Source organism: Coregonus lavaretus (assembly GCF_964263955.1).
Source record: "Coregonus lavaretus genome assembly, contig: HAP1_SCAFFOLD_376, whole genome shotgun sequence".
NCBI lineage: Eukaryota > Metazoa > Chordata > Actinopteri > Salmoniformes > Salmonidae > Coregonus > Coregonus lavaretus.
Window position 1 is genome coordinate 241,880 of NW_028156104.1, and position 22,930 is coordinate 264,809.

Genomic DNA, 22,930 nt, shown 5'->3' on the forward strand with positions numbered 1-22,930 from the left:
TACTGGTACTGTATATGTAGTACAATACTGGTACTGTATATGTAGTATTTTACGGGTACTGTATATATAGTACAATACACTTTGAATTCAGCTACAGTACTAAAGCTGTGTATTCTTAGTGCCAAAGAATACACACTCAAATAATGTTTCAAATTGTTGTGGATTGTTTTGGGGACACCTCTGAAAGAGCTACCAATGAGGTATAAGGAAGAGTAACAAACTGTGAAAATACACACAGACAAGCCACATTGAATTTACATTTCCAACCTACACTGGCGCTACAGCTCTGGATCCACAAAGTCACCTGACATCTAGACTGACTTTCAGAGATAGAAAAGCTGAATTTTAAAAACAACGGGTGACTGAGTGAGAAACGTGAACAAGAACATTATCAACATGAAGTGTAACGGTGCCTTTTAATTAGCCAGTTTTGACAGCCGGTTCATAGCTTCCGCCTCCTCTCAGCCTGTAAAGATGCCGTCATGGGCCGTGTTCATACACATCCCTACCCACCTTCAACTGCCCAAAGCCCCAAACCCACGCTCTGCTACACCCAAGCCTTCTCTTGTCCCTCTTGACGTACAATAGTAGCGTCTCTGCAGTGTGTGTGTGTGTGCATGTGCGTGCACACCACACGTGTGCCTGTGTGTATACGTAACGTGTGTGTGTGTGTGTGCACCTGCGTGAATACGTTCATTGTGTGCATACGATCACGTGCGTGTACCTGTGCATGTATGTGTGTGTGTCTCTGTGTGTGGCCCACTAAGACCACTGGCAGGAGCAGTCGGTGGGTTCCTGTATAGAGTAGCTGACCCAGGTGGAGTTCCCACTGCAGTAGAGCTGAACAGAGCGCCTCTGCAGCCCCATCTCACGGCAGCACTTACAGAACCTGGCGTACGTGTTGATGTTGTAGTTGTAAATACTGGCCGAGGGACACTTCCCGTCACATGACACTATGTTGACCTGGAGGGAAAAAAACCCAACAACAACAAAATGTAACATGGGACGTAATGCTAAATATGAATATCCTAATCCTGCAGACTACGCCAAATGTAGCACTAAGGACAGTTCATAGATTATCTACACCATATAAAAGGACCTTACCTCTTTAATCCAGGCGGCGTAGATGGGCTATGAACTGTCCTTAATGCTACAAAGAGATTCGCTTTTGTGGTTTTTCTAAAGACATATCATGATAAAAGCCATTATCGTGATAAAGATATTGCTAAATTATCGTGGCACAATAATCCATGATGGACTTGACCCTCCTACTCATCCCAGACAGTTATATTCCTACATTTTGATGTAACATTTATTTAACCAGGTCAGAATCAATTAAGACCAAAAACGTACCGGTCTGTTACTGCGACAGTCATTCTTCCGTATCGTCATCCTCACAGTCACCTTCTGACAGGACTTCCCATCTTCTTTACCTGCAGGGTTCACAAACACAACGACCACACATCCCATCCGTCTTAATCTGGTTCTGACCACACATCCCATCTGTCTTAATCTGGTTCTGACCACACATCACATCAGCCTGGATCTGGTTCTGACCACACATCATATCAGTCTGGATCTGGTTCTGACCACACATCCCATCCGTCTTAATCTGGTTCTGACCACACATCATATCAGTCTGGATCTGGTTCTGACCACACATCATATCAGTCTGGATCTGGTTCTCACCACACATCACATCAGTCTGGATCTGGTTCTGACCACACATCACATCAGTCTGGATCTGGTTCTGACCACACATCATATCAGCCTGGATCTGGTTCTGACCACACATCATATCAGTCTGGATCTGGTTCTGGCCACACATCATATCAGTCTGGATCTGGTTCTGACCACACATCATATCAGTCTGGATCTGGTTCTGACCACACATCACATCAGTCTGGATCTGGTTCTCACCACACATCATATCAGTCTGGATCTGGTTCTGAAGAACAACCAATTGAGCAGAACTCTGATCTGCCAGCCGTATATAGAAATGAAGTACAAACCATGAACGAATACATGAACAGAGAGAGACAGCTGGAGCAAAAACAGTACAGCTGGTGTGCATTTCATGGTGGCAGGCATCAAAGTTCTAATGCTGTCAGGATGTCAGTCGCGCACAAGGCACAAGGCTTTTGTTAGCTACATAACCCAAGGCTGCACTATTGTTTTTAATGTGAACTGGTTTAGGGAGGCCAGAAATATTTGATACTTGAATATCAATTACCAGGACGTGTACTCAGAGCATGCGCGGACCAACTGGCAATTATCTTCACTGACATTTCCAACCTCTCCCTGACTGAGTCTGAAATACCTACATGTTTCAAGCAGACCACCATAGTCCCTGTGCCCAAAAAAGCGAAGGTAACCTGCCTTAATGACTACCGCCCCTTAGCACTCACGTTGGTAGCCAAGAAGTGCTTTGAAAGGCTGGTCATGGCTCACATCAACACCATCATCCCGGAAACCCTAGACCCACTCCAATTCGCATACCACCCCAACAGATCCACAGATGACGCAATCTCAATCGCACTCCACACTGCCCTTTCCCACCTGGACAAAAGGAACACCTATGTGAGAATGCTGTTCATTGACTACAGCTCAGCGTTCAACACCATAGTGCCTACAAAGCTCATCACTAAGCTAAGGACCCTGGGACTAAACACCTCCCTCTGCAACTGAATCCTGGACTTCCTGACAGGCCACCCCCAGGTGGTAAGGGTAGGTAACACATCTGCCACGCTGATCCTCAACACGGGGGCCCCTCAGGGGTGCGTGCTCAGTCCCCTCCTGTACTCCCTGTTCACCCATGACTGTGTGGCCAAGCACGACTCCAACACCATCATTAAGTTTGCTAATGACACATGTCGGTGGTAGGCCTGATCACCAACAACGATGAGACAGCCTACAGGGAGGAGGTCAGAGACCTGGCAGTGTGGTGCCAGGACAACAACCTCTCCCTCAACGTCAGCAAGACAAAGGAGATGATCGTGGACTACAGGAAAAGGAGGGCCGAACACGCCACCATTCACATCGACAGGGCTGTAGTGGAGCGGGTCGAGAGTTTCAAGTTCCATGGTGTCCACATCACCAACAAACTATCATGGTCCAAACACACCAAGAAAGACATGAAGAGGGCACGACAACACCTTTTCCCCCTCAGGAGACTGAAAAGATTTGGCATGGGACCCCAGATGCTCAAAAAGTTATACAGCTGCACCATCGAGAGCATCCTGACTGGTTGCATCACCGCCTGGTATGGCAACTGCTCGGCATCCAACCGCAAGGCGCTACAGAGGGTAGTGCGTACAACCCAGTACATCACTGGGGCCATGCTTCCTGCCATCCAGGACCTATATACTAGGCAGTGTCAGAGGAAGGCCCAAAAAATTGTCAAAGATTCCAGTCACCCTAGTCATAGACTGTTCTCTCTGCTACCGCACGGCAAGCGGTACCGGAGCGCCAAGTCTAGGTCCAAAAGTCTCCTTAACAGCTTCGTCCCCGCTGCCATAAGACCCCCCTTGCAACTCGCTGTTTATTATCTATGCATAGTCACTTTACCCCTACCTACATGTACAAATTACCTCGACTAACCTGTACCCCCGCACATTGACTCGGTACCGGTACCCCCTGTATATAGCCTCATTATTGTTATTTTATTGTGTTATTATTATTGTATATATTTTTTACAGTAGTTTATTTAGTAAATATTTTCTTAACTCTATTTTCTTAAAACTGCATTGTTGGTTAAGGGCTTGTAAGTAAGCATTTTACGGTAAGGTCTACTACACCTGTTGTTTTCGGCGCATGTGAATTGTATGAAAGGTCTGCAATGCTTAAGCATATTGGTTAATCCTCTGTGTAGAGGAGGTGTCACAGTGTCAAGAAACCAATTAACCAATTAACCAATTAGTAATTCCATCACAGAAGTGTTTCCCCACGTAGCTGCCCCGCCAATCAACCAAAATGAATTCTACAGTATGTGATGATAACACATATTACCCTATGTACTTGTGTTTTCAAAGTACCTATTGACAAGGGTCTACTTTCTACTACTCGAAGCAGAAGACATAAAGTTGACAATCTAATGGTTATAAGACTGACATTATGTGTATGTCATAATATTTTGCAATAGTTTATGACAAAAAAAAAATGCATGACAAATGACACATCCCTGTTACAATGCATAGAGCTGATGTAATATCTTACATTTAACGCCTAGTAACACGGTTATGTCAGTTGTCGTAAGAGTGAAAAGCCCACTATAACCTCTAATAAAAGTGAGAGTAAAAAAGTTTCAGAAACAAAACAGAAACCCTTTCACCAAATCCATCTAGTACTTGTTAGCAGGTGATGTTATTATTTGGGTAATATGGCATAACATATTTCAGTGCTACTGCACATCATCTTTCGGGAAGACTAGGATGGGAAACTATGCAGTAATACACATACATAAAAGAGGATCACACAATTATTTTATAATGGATACAAATTATACCATATTACCCAAAACGACAGTACAGACCACCACACCAGCGTCTCCAGCAGTTCTAAAATATGATTTATTACGGTTGAAGACACACCACCATGCAGACATCTGGACGACTGCTAACTACTTAGACACTACCAACAGTACATTGTTGGCGATCAACAATGCACTGCCCCCCGACAGCGCAAAATGAGGAAAGATTTAGCTGTGTCATGTACTTGATCCGCAGAGGACAATTGGAGGAAAACGGCGAACAAAATAGTGGACGACCCAAAGAAATGCAATTTTTTTGCACAAAACCTTTTATTTTATTTTTAAGAGTCCGTTTTTTGACTTGTCCTGTACTGTAATTGTTTCTGTAAAAAAAAAAAAAGGGAGTACATTGTTGGATATCAACAATGGCGCTGGCAAGCCTTGTTTGTCTCATAGAGATCGGTACCTCGTTCACAGTTTGTGTTAACTGTAGGAGTCAGGGGACTAACGGGGAAAGGGAAGAGGGAATATCCGGTACCTGGTGGGATTGGTACATGATGGTCAGCTTGCAGACTAACACAAACACGAAGAAAAGTAACCCAACTCTTATCCATTTAGTTATATATGCTTTTTCAATGAAGTTACCTTAAATACTGTAGTAGCATTTCTATTTACAATACTTGTAGGGGGGGTTGTTGAATTGTTGGTTTACATTTGTCATTGGTGTGTGAACCAATTTATGTATGGATGTTGAATCCCTCTGAATATGCCAAGTGTGGCCTTTGGCAGTAATGGTAGCATGGGTGTCAGATTAGATTTTTTTGCATGTAAAGTGTATGTTGGATATTTTCACTGAAAAGCATATCAACTGTTTCTATTACTTTTAATAGACACTTTGGGGGAGACATATTAGGAGCGACAACATCATATTGCTGTAGAAAAACAGTAGGTATTTTCCGCAAATTAAGAAATATATATATTTTAAGCATAAGCGGAGTGAAAAAATGTCTGATTTACGTGGTGTTTAAGGTCATAAACTGAAGGGCAAACATGTACTGGGAAACACATGTTAACAGACAAACAGGTAACAAAGATGAACTTCAGTAGAAACAGGTGGTGAGAGACTAAACATGGGCATACAGGAAGAGACTAAACATGGACATACAGGAAGAAACATGGACATACAGGAAGAGACTAAACATGGACATACAGGAAGAGACTAAACATGGACATACAGGAAGAGACTAAACATGGACATACAGGAAGAGACTAAACATGGACATACAGGAAGAGACTAAACATGGACATACAGGAAGAGACTAAACATGGACATACAGGAAGAGACTAAACATGGACATACAGGAAGAGACTAAACATGGACATACAGGAAGAAACATGGACATACAGGAAGAGACTAAACATGGACATACAGGAAGAAACATGGACATACAGGAAGAGACTAAACATGGACATACAGGAAGAAACATGGACATACAGGAAGAGACTAAACATGGACATACAGGAAGAAACATGGACATACAGGAAGAGACTAAACATGGACATTCAGGAAGAAACATGGACATACAGGAAGAGACTAAACATGGACATACAGGAAGAGACTAAACATGGACATACAGGAAGAGACTAAACATGGGCATACAGGAAGAGACTAAACATGGACATACAGGAAGAGACTAAACATGGACATACAGGAAGAGACTAAACATGGACATACAGGAAGAGACTAAACATGGACATACAGGAAGAGACTAAACATGGACGTACAGGAAGAGACTAAACATGGACATACAGGAAGAGACTAAACATGGACATACAGGAAGAGACTAAACATGGACATACAGGAAGAGACTAAACATGAACATACAGGAAGAGACTAAACATGGGCATACAGGGAGAGACTAAACATGGGCATACAGGAAGAGACTAAACATGGACGTACAGGAAGAGACTAAACATGGACATACAGGAAGAGACTAAACATGGACATACAGGAAGAGACTAAACATGGGCATACAGGGAGAGACTAAACATGGACATACAGGAAGAGATTAAACATGGACATACAGGAAGATACCTAGAAACTATAGATGGACAGGTTGTCTTTCTCTTTACTCACATGTCTTGCAGCATCCATCCATGTAACTTATAATGGTCCCACCAATCTAGGGTAGAGACAACATTCAAATCTCAGGGGTTAAAGGTCAACTAAAATAACATCATAGAGAGGTAGTAGTGTTACACAATATGTGTATATGTGTGGGTGTGTGCATGTGTGGGTGTGTGTGTGTGTATGTGTGTGTGTGTGTGTGTGTGTATGTGTGTGTGTGTGTGTGTGTGTGTGTGTGTGTGTGTGTGTGTGTGTGTGTGTGTGTGTGTGTTAACCATACCTTCATACACTCTGTCTGGTTGAAGGGTGGGCAGCTGAAGGAGTAGGACACCAGGGTGGGGCCTGACAGTGTCTCGGTACAGTCATACTTCATACAGTCTGACACCCACGACTTCCCAGGCTGAAACATCAATACAATCATCCAGATCAATCCAATATTACACTACTTTACCGTGGCCCACGACTTCCCAGGCTGAAACATCAATACAATCATCCAGATCAATCCAATATTACACTACTTTACCGTGCCCCACGACTTCCCAGGCTGAAACATCAATACAATCATCCAGATCAATCCAATATTACACTACTTTACCGTGCCCCACGACTTCCCAGGCTGAAACATCAATACAATCATCCAGATCAATCCAATATTACACTACTTTTTACACTACTGATTAGATAACCTGAGGGTACCTGGTCTATCCAGAGGGTTGTACCAGGACTGATTAGATAACCTGAGGTTACCTGGTCTATCCAGAGGGTTGTACCAGGACTGATTAGATAACCTGAGGTTACCTGGTCTATCCAGAGGGTTTACCGGGACTGATTAGATAACCTGAGGTTACCTGGTCTATCCAGAGGGTTGTACCGGGACTGATTAGATAACCTGAGGTTACCTGGTCTATCCAGAGGGTTGTACCAGGACTGATTAGATAACCTGAGGTTACCTGGTCTATCCAGAGGGTTGTACCAGGACTGATTAGATAACCTGAGGGTACCTGGTCTATCCAGAGGGTTGTACCAGGACTGATTAGATAACCTGAGGGTACCTGGTCTATCCAGAGGGTTGTACCAGGACTGATTAGATAACCTGAGGGTACCTGGTCTATCCAGAGGGTTGTACCAGGACTGATTAGATAACCTGAGGTTACCTGGTCTATCCAGAGGGTTGTACCAGGACTGATTAGATAACCTGAGGGTACCTGGTCTATCCAGAGGGTTGTACCAGGACTGATTAGATAACCTGAGGGTACCTGGTCTATCCAGAGGGTTGTACCAGGACTGATTAGATAACCTGAGGGTACCTGGTCTATCCAGAGGGTTGTACCAGGACTGATTAGATAACCTGAGGGTACCTGGTCTATCCAGAGGGTAAAACATTGCTGTACTGTACCTTGTAGAGGAGTGCAGTGCCATTGTCATTGTGGTAGAGACAGGAGATGTTTTTACAGACACCACAGCACATCGTCTGGTCTTTGGGAGGGATGTATATCTGGTTCTAAAAGATAGTACAGGTCTACGGTAACATATATATTCTGATATACTGTAGTAATAGTTATAGTACCTGTATTATATATATATTCAGATATACTGTAGTAATAGTTATAGTACCTGTAGTATACATATATATATATTCAGATATACTGTAGTAATAGTTATAGTACCTGTATTATATATATATTCTGATACACTGTAGTAATAGTTATAGTACCTGTAGTATACATATATATATATTCAGATATACTGTCGTAATAGTTATAGTACCTTTATTATGTATATATATTCAGATATACTGTAGTAATAGTTATAGTACCTGTATTATATATATATTCAGATATACTGTCATAATAGTTATAGTACCTTTATTATGTATATATATTCAGATATACTGTAGTAATAGTTATAGTACCTGTATCATATATATATATTCAGATATACTGTAGTTATAGTTATAGTACCTGTATTATATATATATATATATATATATATATATATATATATATATATATATATATATATATATTCAGATATACTGTAGTAATAGTTATAGTACCTGTATTAAATATATATTAATATATACTGTAGTAATAGTTATAGTACCTGTATTATATATATATTCAGATATACTGTAGTAATAGTTATAGTACCTGTATTATATATATATTCAGATATACTGTAGTAATAGTTATAGTACCTGTATTATATATATATTCAGATATACTGTAGTAATAGTTATAGTCCCTGTATTATATATATATTCAGATATACTGTAGTAATAGTTATAGTCCCTGTATTATATATATATTCAGATATACTGTAGTAATAGTTATAGTACCTGTATTATATATATATTCAGATATACTGTAGTAATAGTTATAGTACCTGTATTATATATATACTGTAGTAATAGTTATAGTACCTGTATTATATATATACTGTAGTAATAGTTATAGTACCTGTATTAGAAATACTAGCAGTAGGTTAGTAGTAATGAATTGGGACAGCAGTAGTAGCATTTCTAGCAGTTGAGGTATCAGATCCTAGCAGTCGTATCCTGCTGCTAACTGACTAACCGGTTGACACTGAGCAGAGCAGTTGGTGGTGGTGGCGCGGAGGTGATGGAAGCCTGAGGTGGGATCCAGGCTGTGGGTACACTGGGTGGTGAGACACACCCCCTCCTCACTGTGATCCACGAGGGTCTGTCCCGGACGCATAACACCCCGCTCGCCGTACACACACACCGCCTCACGCACTGTAAGAGGTGTGCGACAGACACAGACACATACATGCATGAATGAACACACATTCATTGAAAAAATGTACTGTAGGTGAACACACTTATTGGAAATATATGGCATTATTGTAGAATGGGAAAAGGTGGGTTACTGTCTAAGGATAGCCGTGCACTTACCACAGTTAAATCTCTTACAGGAACACTGGTTAGTTGGATCTGATAGGAAGGCCTTGTCCACCTGCATGGCCTCTCCCTAGTAAGAAGACAACATGTCAGCCAGTATACAAGGAGAAACAAACACAGCGATAACGTCAACACATCCCATTCCATCATGTGGAATCATCTTAGAAACCTACCAGAGCACATTTCGGCCGTGACAGTTTCTCACACGCACACTCTGGAAAAAAAAACAGGGAAACAGAAACCATTTTAAATGTGTGCTTTTTTTGGGGAATAAATGAATAAAACTACATGAGAGTTACAGCGATTCAACCTAGAGGGCAAACAGGCTGTCGCGTGGTGGAGCAGGACACACATTTCCTGTCATGTGATGGTGGTAAGAAACAGAAAGTCGTGCTACTTTACCGCAGGTCTGTAGGGGACAGCAGCGGTCTGGAGTGGACACTGTGACAGTGGACATCCCCAAGGGACATGAGAACTCAGCACACCGGTACGGCTCACACACTGCACACACACACAGGAATCAGAGACACAATAAGTGAATGTGAGTGTGTGTGTGTGTGTGTGTGTGTGTGTGTGTGTGTGTGTGTGTGTGTGTGTGTGTGTGTGTGTGTGTGTGTGTGTGTGTGTGTGTGTGTGTATGTATGTATGCGTGTGTGTGTGTGTGTGTGTGTGTGTGTGTGTGTGTGTGTGTGTGTGTGTGTGTGTGTGTGTGTGTGTGTGTGTGTGTGTGTGTTGAACTCACCACAGTGGTAGACAGGACAGCAGCGGTCTGTACTGTTGGCGTCCACCGTCAACACCTCTCCATCCTGGCAATTTGGAACCACCTCCCAACAGGCACCACACACTGGAGAAAGAACACATTAACACACTGGAGAAAGAACACATCAACACACTGGAGAAAGAACACACATTAACACACTGGAGAAAGAACACATTAACACACTGGAGAAAGAACACACATTAACACACTGGAGAAAGAACACATCAACACACTGGAGAAAGAACACATTAACACACTGGAGAAAGAACACATTAACACACTGGAGAAAGAACACATTAACACACTGGAGAAAGAACACATTAACACACTGGAGAAAGAACACATTAACACACTGGAGAAAGAACACACATCAACACACTGGAGAAAGAACACATTAACACACTGGAGAAAGAACACATCAACACACTGGAGAAAGAACACACATCAACACACTGGAGAAAGAACACACATTAACACACTGGAGAAAGAACACATTAACACACTGGAGAAAGAACACATTAACACACTGGAGAAAGAACACATCAACACACTGGAGAAAGAACACACATCAACACACTGGAGAAAGAACACATCAACACACTGGAGAAAGAACACATTAACACACTGGAGAAAGAACACATCAACACACTGGAGAAAGAACACATCAACACACTGGAGAAAGAACACATTAACACACTGGAGAAAGAACACACATCAACACACTGGAGAAAGAACACACATTAACACACTGGAGAAAGAACACATTAACACACTGGAGAAAGAACACATTAACACACTGGAGAAAGAACACATCAACACACTGGAGAAAGAACACATCAACACACTGGAGAAAGAACACACATCAACACACTGGAGAAAGAACACATCAACACACTGGAGAAAGAACACATTAACACACTGGAGAAAGAACACACATTAACACACTGGAGAAAGAACACATCAACACACTGGAGAAAGAACACATCAACACACTGGAGAAAGAACACATTAACACACTGGAGAAAGAACACACATCAACACACTGGAGAAAGAACACATCAACACACTGGAGAAAGAACACATTAACACACTGGAGAAAGAACACACATTAACACACTGGAGAAAGAACACATCAACACACTGGAGAAAGAACACATCAACACACTGGAGAAAGAACACACATCAACACACTGGAGAAAGAACACATCAACACACTGGAGAAAGAACACACATTAACACACTGGAGAAAGAACACACATTAACACACTGGAGAAAGAACACATCAACACACTGGAGAAAGAACACATCAACACACTGGAGAAAGAACACACATCAACACACTGGAGAAAGAACACATCAACACACTGGAGAAAGAACACATCAACACACTGGAGAAAGAACACATCAACACACTGGAGAAAGAACACACATTAACACACTGGAGAAAGAACACATCAACACACTGGAGAAAGAACACATCAACACACTGGAGAAAGAACACACATTAACACACTGGAGAAAGAACACATCAACACACTGGAGAAAGAACACATCAACACACTGGAGAAAGAACACATCAACACACTGGAGAAAGAACACACATCAACACACTGGAGAAAGAACACATCAACACACTGGAGAAAGAACACATCAACACACTGGAGAAAGAACACATTAACACACTGGAGAAAGAACACATCAACACACTGGAGAAAGAACACATTAACACACTGGAGAAATAACACATCAACACACTGGAGAAAGAACACATCAACACACTGGAGAAAGAACACATTAACACACTGGAGAAAGAACACATTAACACACTGGAGAAAGAACACATCAACACACTGGAGAAAGAACACATCAACACACTGGAGAAAGAACACACATCAACACACTGGAGAAAGAACACATCAACACACTGGAGAAAGAACACATCAACACACTGGAGAAAGAACACATTAACACACTGGAGAAAGAACACATCAACACACTGGAGAAAGAACACATCAACACACTGGAGAAAGAACACATTAACACACTGGAGAAATAACACATTAACACACTGGAGAAATAACACATCAACACACTGGAGAAAGAACACACATCAACACACTGGAGAAAGAACACATTAACACACTGGAGAAAGAACACACATCAACACACTGGAGAAAGAACACATTAACACACTGGAGAAAGAACACATCAACACACTGGAGAAAGAACACATCAACACACTGGAGAAAGAATACATCAACACACTGGAGAAAGAACACAGTAACACACTGGAGAAAGAACACATTAACACACTGGAGAAAGAACACATCAACACACTGGAGAAAGAACACACATCAACACACTGGAGAAAGAACACACATTAACACACTGGAGAAAGAACACATCAACACACTGGAGAAAGAACACATTAACACACTGGAGAAAGAACACATTAACACACTGGAGAAAGAACACATCAACACACTGGAGAAAGAACACATCAACACACTGGAGAAAGAACACATCAACACACTGGAGAAAGAACACATTAACACACTGGAGAAAGAACACATCAACACACTGGAGAAAGAACACACATTAACACACTGGAGAAAGAACACATCAACACACTGGAGAAAGAACACATTAACACACTGGAGAAAGAACACATCAACACACTGGAGAAAGAACACACATTAACACACTGGAGAAAGAACACATTAACACACTGGAGAAAGAACACATCAACACACTGGAGAAATAACACACATTAACACACTGGAGAAAGAACACATCAACACACTGGAGAAAGAACACATCAACACACTGGAGAAAGAACACATCAACACACTGGAGAAAGAACACATCAACACACTGGAGAAAGAACACATTAACACACTGGAGAAAGAACACATTAACACACTGGAGAAAGAACACATCAACACACTGGAGAAAGAACACATTAACACACTGGAGAAAGAACACATTAACACACTGGAGAAAGAACACATCAACACACTGGAGAAAGAACACACATCAACACACTGGAGAAAGAACACATTAACACACTGGAGAAAGAACACATCAACACACTGGAGAAAGAACACATTAACACACTGGAGAAAGAACACATCAACACACTGGAGAAATAACACACATTAACACACTGGAGAAAGAACACATTAACACACTGGAGAAAGAACACATTAACACACTGGAGAAAGAAAACATTAACACACTGGAGAAAGAACACATTAACACACTGGAGAAAGAACACATCAACACACTGGAGAAAGAACACATTAACACACTGGAGAAAGAACACATTAACACACTGGAGAAAGAACACACATCAACACACTGGAGAAAGAACACATTAACACACTGGAGAAAGAACACATCAACACACTGGAGAAAGAACACATTAACACACTGGAGAAATAACACATCAACACACTGGAGAAAGAACACACATCAACACACTGGAGAAAGAACACATTAACACACTGGAGAAAGAACACACATCAACACACTGGAGAAAGAACACATTAACACACTGGAGAAAGAACACATCAACACACTGGAGAAAGAACACATCAACACACTGGAGAAAGAATACATCAACACACTGGAGAAAGAACACAGTAACACACTGGAGAAAGAACACATTAACACACTGGAGAAAGAACACATCAACACACTGGAGAAAGAACACACATCAACACACTGGAGAAAGAACACACATTAACACACTGGAGAAAGAACACATCAACACACTGGAGAAAGAACACATTAACACACTGGAGAAAGAACACATTAACACACTGGAGAAAGAACACATCAACACACTGGAGAAAGAACACATCAACACACTGGAGAAAGAACACATCAACACACTGGAGAAAGAACACATTAACACACTGGAGAAAGAACACATCAACACACTGGAGAAAGAACACACATTAACACACTGGAGAAAGAACACATCAACACACTGGAGAAAGAACACATTAACACACTGGAGAAAGAACACATCAACACACTGGAGAAAGAACACACATTAACACACTGGAGAAAGAACACATTAACACACTGGAGAAAGAACACATCAACACACTGGAGAAATAACACACATTAACACACTGGAGAAAGAACACATCAACACACTGGAGAAAGAACACATCAACACACTGGAGAAAGAACACATCAACACACTGGAGAAAGAACACATCAACACACTGGAGAAAGAACACATTAACACACTGGAGAAAGAACACATTAACACACTGGAGAAAGAACACATCAACACACTGGAGAAAGAACACATTAACACACTGGAGAAAGAACACATTAACACACTGGAGAAAGAACACATCAACACACTGGAGAAAGAACACACATCAACACACTGGAGAAAGAACACATTAACACACTGGAGAAAGAACACATCAACACACTGGAGAAAGAACACATTAACACACTGGAGAAAGAACACATCAACACACTGGAGAAATAACACACATTAACACACTGGAGAAAGAACACATTAACACACTGGAGAAAGAACACATTAACACACTGGAGAAAGAACACATTAACACACTGGAGAAAGAACACATTAACACACTGGAGAAAGAACACATCAACACACTGGAGAAAGAACACATTAACACACTGGAGAAAGAACACATTAACACACTGGAGAAAGAACACACATCAACACACTGGAGAAAGAACACATTAACACACTGGAGAAAGAACACATCAACACACTGGAGAAAGAACACATCAACACACTGGAGAAAGAACACATTAACACACTGGAGAAAGAACACACATCAACACACTGGAGAAAGAACACATCAACACACTGGAGAAAGAACACATTAACACACTGGAGAAAGAACACACATCAACACACTGGAGAAAGAACACATTAACACACTGGAGAAAGAACACATCAACACACTGGAGAAAGAACACATTAACACACTGGAGAAAGAAAACATTAACACACTGGAGAAAGAACACATTAACACACTGGAGAAAGAACACACATCAACACACTGGAGAAAGAACACACATCAACACACTGGAGAAAGAACACATTAACACACTGGAGAAAGAACACATCAACACACTGGAGAAAGAACACACATCAACACACTGGAGAAAGAACACATTAACACACTGGAGAAAGAACACATCAACACACTGGAGAAAGAACACATTAACACACTGGAGAAAGAACACATCAACACACTGGAGAAAGAACACATCAACACACTGGAGAAGGAACACATTAACACACTGGAGAAAGAACACATCAACACACTGGAGAAAGAACACATCAACACACTGGAGAAAGAACACATCAACACACTGGAGAAAGAACACATCAACACACTGGAGAAAGAACACATCAACACACTGGAGAAAGAACACATTAACACACTGGAGAAAGAACACATCAACACACTGGAGAAAGAACACATTAACACACTGGAGAAAGAACACATCAACACACTGGAGAAAGAACACATTAACACACTGGAGAAAGAACACACATTAACACACTGGAGAAAGAACACATCAACACACTGGAGAAAGAACACATCAACACACTGGAGAAAGAACACACATCAACACACTGGAGAAAGAACACATCAACACACTGGAGAAAGAACACACATTAACACACTGGAGAAAGAACACACATTAACACACTGGAGAAAGAACACATCAACACACTGGAGAAAGAACACATCAACACACTGGAGAAAGAACACACATCAACACACTGGAGAAAGAACACATCAACACACTGGAGAAAGAACACATCAACACACTGGAGAAAGAACACATCAACACACTGGAGAAAGAACACACATTAACACACTGGAGAAAGAACACATCAACACACTGGAGAAAGAACACATCAACACACTGGAGAAAGAACACACATTAACACACTGGAGAAAGAACACATCAACACACTGGAGAAAGAACACATCAACACACTGGAGAAAGAACACATCAACACACTGGAGAAAGAACACACATCAACACACTGGAGAAAGAACACATCAACACACTGGAGAAAGAACACATCAACACACTGGAGAAAGAACACATTAACACACTGGAGAAAGAACACATCAACACACTGGAGAAAGAACACATTAACACACTGGAGAAATAACACATCAACACACTGGAGAAAGAACACATCAACACACTGGAGAAAGAACACATTAACACACTGGAGAAAGAACACATTAACACACTGGAGAAAGAACACATCAACACACTGGAGAAAGAACACATCAACACACTGGAGAAAGAACACACATCAACACACTGGAGAAAGAACACATCAACACACTGGAGAAAGAACACATCAACACACTGGAGAAAGAACACATTAACACACTGGAGAAAGAACACATCAACACACTGGAGAAAGAACACATCAACACACTGGAGAAAGAACACATTAACACACTGGAGAAATAACACATTAACACACTGGAGAAATAACACATCAACACACTGGAGAAAGAACACACATCAACACACTGGAGAAAGAACACATTAACACACTGGAGAAAGAACACACATCAACACACTGGAGAAAGAACACATTAACACACTGGAGAAAGAACACATCAACACACTGGAGAAAGAACACATCAACACACTGGAGAAAGAATACATCAACACACTGGAGAAAGAACACAGTAACACACTGGAGAAAGAACACATTAACACACTGGAGAAAGAACACATCAACACACTGGAGAAAGAACACACATCAACACACTGGAGAAAGAACACACATTAACACACTGGAGAAAGAACACATCAACACACTGGAGAAAGAACACATTAACACACTGGAGAAAGAACACATTAACACACTGGAGAAAGAACACATCAACACACTGGAGAAAGAACACATCAACACACTGGAGAAAGAACACATCAACACACTGGAGAAAGAACACATTAACACACTGGAGAAAGAACACATCAACACACTGGAGAAAGAACACACATTAACACACTGGAGAAAGAACACATCAACACACTGGAGAAAGAACACATTAACACACTGGAGAAAGAACACATCAACACACTGGAGAAAGAACACACATTAACACACTGGAGAAAGAACACATTAACACACTGGAGAAAGAACACATCAACACACTGGAGAAATAACACACATTAACACACTGGAGAAAGAACACATCAACACACTGGAGAAAGAACACATCAACACACTGGAGAAAGAACACATCAACACACTGGAGAAAGAACACATCAACACACTGGAGAAAGAACACATTAACACACTGGAGAAAGAACACATTAACACACTGGAGAAAGAACACATCAACACACTGGAGAAAGAACACATTAACACACTGGAGAAAGAACACATTAACACACTGGAGAAAGAACACATCAACACACTGGAGAAAGAACACACATCAACACACTGGAGAAAGAACACATTAACACACTGGAGAAAGAACACATCAACACACTGGAGAAAGAACACATTAACACACTGGAGAAAGAACACATCAACACACTGGAGAAATAACACACATTAACACACTGGAGAAAGAACACATTAACACACTGGAGAAAGAACACATTAACACACTGGAGAAAGAAAACATTAACACACTGGAGAAAGAACACATTAACACACTGGAGAAAGAACACATCAACACACTGGAGAAAGAACACATTAACACACTGGAGAAAGAACACATTAACACACTGGAGAAAGAACACACATCAACACACTGGAGAAAGAACACATTAACACACTGGAGAAAGAACACATCAACACACTGGAGAAAGAACACATTAACACACTGGAGAAATAACACATCAACACACTGGAGAAAGAACACACATCAACACACTGGAGAAAGAACACATTAACACACTGGAGAAAGAACACACATCAACACACTGGAGAAAGAACACATTAACACACTGGAGAAAGAACACATCAACACACTGGAGAAAGAACACATCAACACACTGGAGAAAGAATACATCAACACACTGGAGAAAGAACACAGTAACACACTGGAGAAAGAACACATTAACACACTGGAGAAAGAACACATCAACACACTGGAGAAAGAACACACATCAACACACTGGAGAAAGAACACACATTAACACACTGGAGAAAGAACACATCAACACACTGGAGAAAGAACACATTAACACACTGGAGAAAGAACACATTAACACACTGGAGAAAGAACACATCAACACACTGGAGAAAGAACACATCAACACACTGGAGAAAGAACACATCAACACACTGGAGAAAGAACACATTAACACACTGGAGAAAGAACACATCAACACACTGGAGAAAGAACACACATTAACACACTGGAGAAAGAACACATCAACACACTGGAGAAAGAACACATTAACACACTGGAGAAAGAACACATCAACACACTGGAGAAAGAACACACATTAACACACTGGAGAAAGAACACATTAACACACTGGAGAAAGAACACATCAACACACTGGAGAAATAACACACATTAACACACTGGAGAAAGAACACATCAACACACTGGAGAAAGAACACATCAACACACTGGAGAAAGAACACATCAACACACTGGAGAAAGAACACATCAACACACTGGAGAAAGAACACATTAACACACTGGAGAAAGAACACATTAACACACTGGAGAAAGAACACATCAACACACTGGAGAAAGAACACATTAACACACTGGAGAAAGAACACATTAACACACTGGAGAAAGAACACATCAACACACTGGAGAAAGAACACACATCAACACACTGGAGAAAGAACACATTAACACACTGGAGAAAGAACACATCAACACACTGGAGAAAGAACACATTAACACACTGGAGAAAGAACACATCAACACACTGGAGAAATAACACACATTAACACACTGGAGAAAGAACACATTAACACACTGGAGAAAGAACACATTAACACACTGGAGAAAGAACACATTAACACACTGGAGAAAGAACACATTAACACACTGGAGAAAGAACACATCAACACACTGGAGAAAGAACACATTAACACACTGGAGAAAGAACACATTAACACACTGGAGAAAGAACACACATCAACACACTGGAGAAAGAACACATTAACACACTGGAGAAAGAACACATCAACACACTGGAGAAAGAACACATCAACACACTGGAGAAAGAACACATTAACACACTGGAGAAAGAACACACATCAACACACTGGAGAAAGAACACATCAACACACTGGAGAAAGAACACATTAACACACTGGAGAAAGAACACACATCAACACACTGGAGAAAGAACACATTAACACACTGGAGAAAGAACACATCAACACACTGGAGAAAGAACACATTAACACACTGGAGAAAGAAAACATTAACACACTGGAGAAAGAACACATTAACACACTGGAGAAAGAACACACATCAACACACTGGAGAAAGAACACACATCAACACACTGGAGAAAGAACACATTAACACACTGGAGAAAGAACACATCAACACACTGGAGAAAGAACACACATCAACACACTGGAGAAAGAACACATTAACACACTGGAGAAAGAACACATCAACACACTGGAGAAAGAACACATTAACACACTGGAGAAAGAACACATCAACACACTGGAGAAAGAACACATCAACACACTGGAGAAGGAACACATTAACACACTGGAGAAAGAACACATCAACACACTGGAGAAAGAACACATCAACACACTGGAGAAAGAACACATCAACACACTGGAGAAAGAACACATCAACACACTGGAGAAAGAACACATCAACACACTGGAGAAAGAACACATTAACACACTGGAGAAAGAACACATCAACACACTGGAGAAAGAACACATTAACACACTGGAGAAAGAACACATCAACACACTGGAGAAAGAACACATCAACACACTGGAGAAAGAACACATTAACACACTGGAGAAAGAACACACATCAACACACTGGAGAAATAACACATCAACACACTGGAGAAAGAACACATCAACACACTGGAGAAAGAACACATTAACACACTGGAGAAAGAACACACATCAACACACTGGAGAAAGAACACATCAACACACTGGAGAAAGAACACATCAACACACTGGAGAAAGAACACATTAACACACTGGAGAAAGAATACATCAACACACTGGAGAAAGAACACATCAACACACTGGAGAAAGAACACATTAACACACTGGAGAAAGAACACACACCACAGTTTGACAGAAAAACACGTAACGTTAACAATGTGTGTGATGGCATGACAAATAATTGTATTGTGGTTATGTGTGGGATGGTGCAGGTCTGTCATGGTTGTGTTGTGGTTATGGTTGTGGTTATGTTGTGGTCATGATTGTGTTGTGGTTATGTTGTGGTTGTGTTGTGGTTATGTTGTGGTTGTGTTGTGGTTGTGTTGTAGTTATGTTGTGGTTGTGTTGTGGTTATGTTGTGGTCGTGGTCGTGGTTGTGTTGTGGTTGTGTTGTGGTCATGTTGTGGTCGTGGTTGTGTTGTGGTTGTGTTGTGGTTATGTTGTGGTTGTGTTGTGGTTGTGTTGTGGTTATGTTGTGGTTGTGTTGTGGTTATGTTGTGTCGTGGTTGTGTCGTGGTTGTGTTGTGGTTATGTTGTGGTCGTGGTTGTGTTGTGGTTGTGTTGTGGTTATGTTGTGTTGTGGTTATGTTGTGTTGTGGTTATGTTGTGGTTGTGTTGTGGTCGTGGTTGTGTTGTGGTTGTGTTGTGGTTATGTTGTGTTGTGGTTATGTTGTGGTCGTGGTTGTGTTGTGGTTGTGTTGTGGTTATGTTGTGGTCGTGGTTAACTCACTACAGATGTGTGCCAGGCAGCAGCTGCCATCAGCCCTGGTTGCGATGAGGGTCTGGTCCTCTCTGCAGGCAGGGATATCTGACTCACAGCGCTCTGGGTCACACTCTGTACACAACACACACACCACATATTTTAAACATATTCAATCCATATTTCCAATATATTCAATGCACTTCGTCTATACAGTATATTAGTGGAATTTACTTTACAGGGACAATGCACAATAAACATAATTAATTAAACATCTAATTATCATGTAAGTCACTATGGATAAGAGCGTCTGCTAAATGACTAAAATGTAAAATGTAAAAAAATGTATCTCCATGACCTAGTATCTTCATATAGCCTGGTATCATCATATAGCCTGGTATCATCATATAGTCTAGTATCATCATATAGCCTGGTATCATCATATAGTCTAGTATCATCATATAGTCTAGTATCATCATATAGCCTAGTATCATCATATAGTCTAGTATCTTCATATAGTCTAGTATCATCATATAGTCTAGTATCATCATATAGCCTGGTATCATCATATAGCCTGGTATCATCATATAGCCTAGTATCATCATATAGTCTAGTATCATCATATAGTCTAGTATCATCATATAGTCTAGTATCATCATATAGCCTAGTATCATCATATAGCCTGGTATCATCATATAGTCTAGTATCATCATATAGTCTAGTATCATCATATAGCCTAGTATCATCAGATAGTCTAGTATCATCATATAGCCTAGTATCATCATATAGTCTAGTATCATCATATAGCCTGGTATCATCATATAGTCTAGTATCATCATATAGTCTGGTATCATCATATAGTCTAGTATCATCATATAGCCTGGTATCATCATATAGTCTAGTATCATCATATAGTCTGGTATCATCATATAGTCTAGTATCTTCATATAGTCTAGTATCATCATATAGCCTGGTATCATCATATAGTCTAGTATCTTCATATAGTCTAGTATCATCATATAGCCTGGTATCATCATATAGTCTAGTATCATCATATAGTCTAGTATCATCATATAGCCTGGTATCATCATATAGTCTAGTATCATCATATAGTCTAGTATCATCATATAGTCTAGTATCATCATATAGTCTAGTATCATCATATAGCCTGGTATCATCATATAGTCTAGTATCATCATATAGTCTAGTATCATCATATAGTCTAGTATCATCATATAGTCTAGTATCATCATATAGTCTAGTATCATCATATAGCCTGGTATCATCATATAGTCTAGTATCATCATATAGTCTAGTATCATCATATAGTCTAGTATCATCATATAGTCTAGTATCATCATATAGTCTAGTATCATCATATAGCCTGGTATCATCATATAGCCTGGTATCATCATATAGTCTGGTATCATCATATAGTCTAGTATCATCATATAGCCTAGTATCATCATATAGCCTAGTATCATCATATAGTCTAGTATCATCATATAGCCTGGTATCATCATATAGTCTAGTATCATCATATAGTCTAGTATCATCATATAGCCTAGTATCATCATATAGTCTAGTATCATCATATAGTCTAGTATCATCATATAGTCTAGTATCTTCATATAGTCTAGTATCATCATATAGTCTAGTATCATCATATAGCCTGGTATCATCATATAGCCTAGTATCATCATATAGCCTGGTATCATCATATAGTCTAGTATCATCATATAGTCTAGTATCATCA

The 22,930-nt window shown here is 40.5% G+C and overlaps 1 protein-coding gene across 1 annotated transcript in view; it reads right to left on the reverse strand.

The window, feature by feature from the left end:
- Positions 1–762: 762 nt before the first annotated feature.
- otog (otogelin) overlaps positions 763–22,930 on the reverse strand; it is a gene marked incomplete at both ends in the record, with an annotated part of 99,321 nt that continues 77,153 nt past the window's right edge. The window contains 11 exons of the mRNA XM_084200822.1: positions 763–963; positions 1,354–1,433; positions 6,606–6,651; positions 6,877–6,996; positions 7,993–8,097; positions 9,173–9,351; positions 9,511–9,586; positions 9,690–9,730; positions 9,919–10,017; positions 10,259–10,360; positions 21,205–21,309. Coding sequence (XP_084056948.1) covers positions 763–963; positions 1,354–1,433; positions 6,606–6,651; positions 6,877–6,996; positions 7,993–8,097; positions 9,173–9,351; positions 9,511–9,586; positions 9,690–9,730; positions 9,919–10,017; positions 10,259–10,360; positions 21,205–21,309 — 1,154 coding nt within the window. The remainder of the gene's footprint in view (positions 964–1,353; positions 1,434–6,605; positions 6,652–6,876; positions 6,997–7,992; positions 8,098–9,172; positions 9,352–9,510; positions 9,587–9,689; positions 9,731–9,918; positions 10,018–10,258; positions 10,361–21,204; positions 21,310–22,930) is intronic.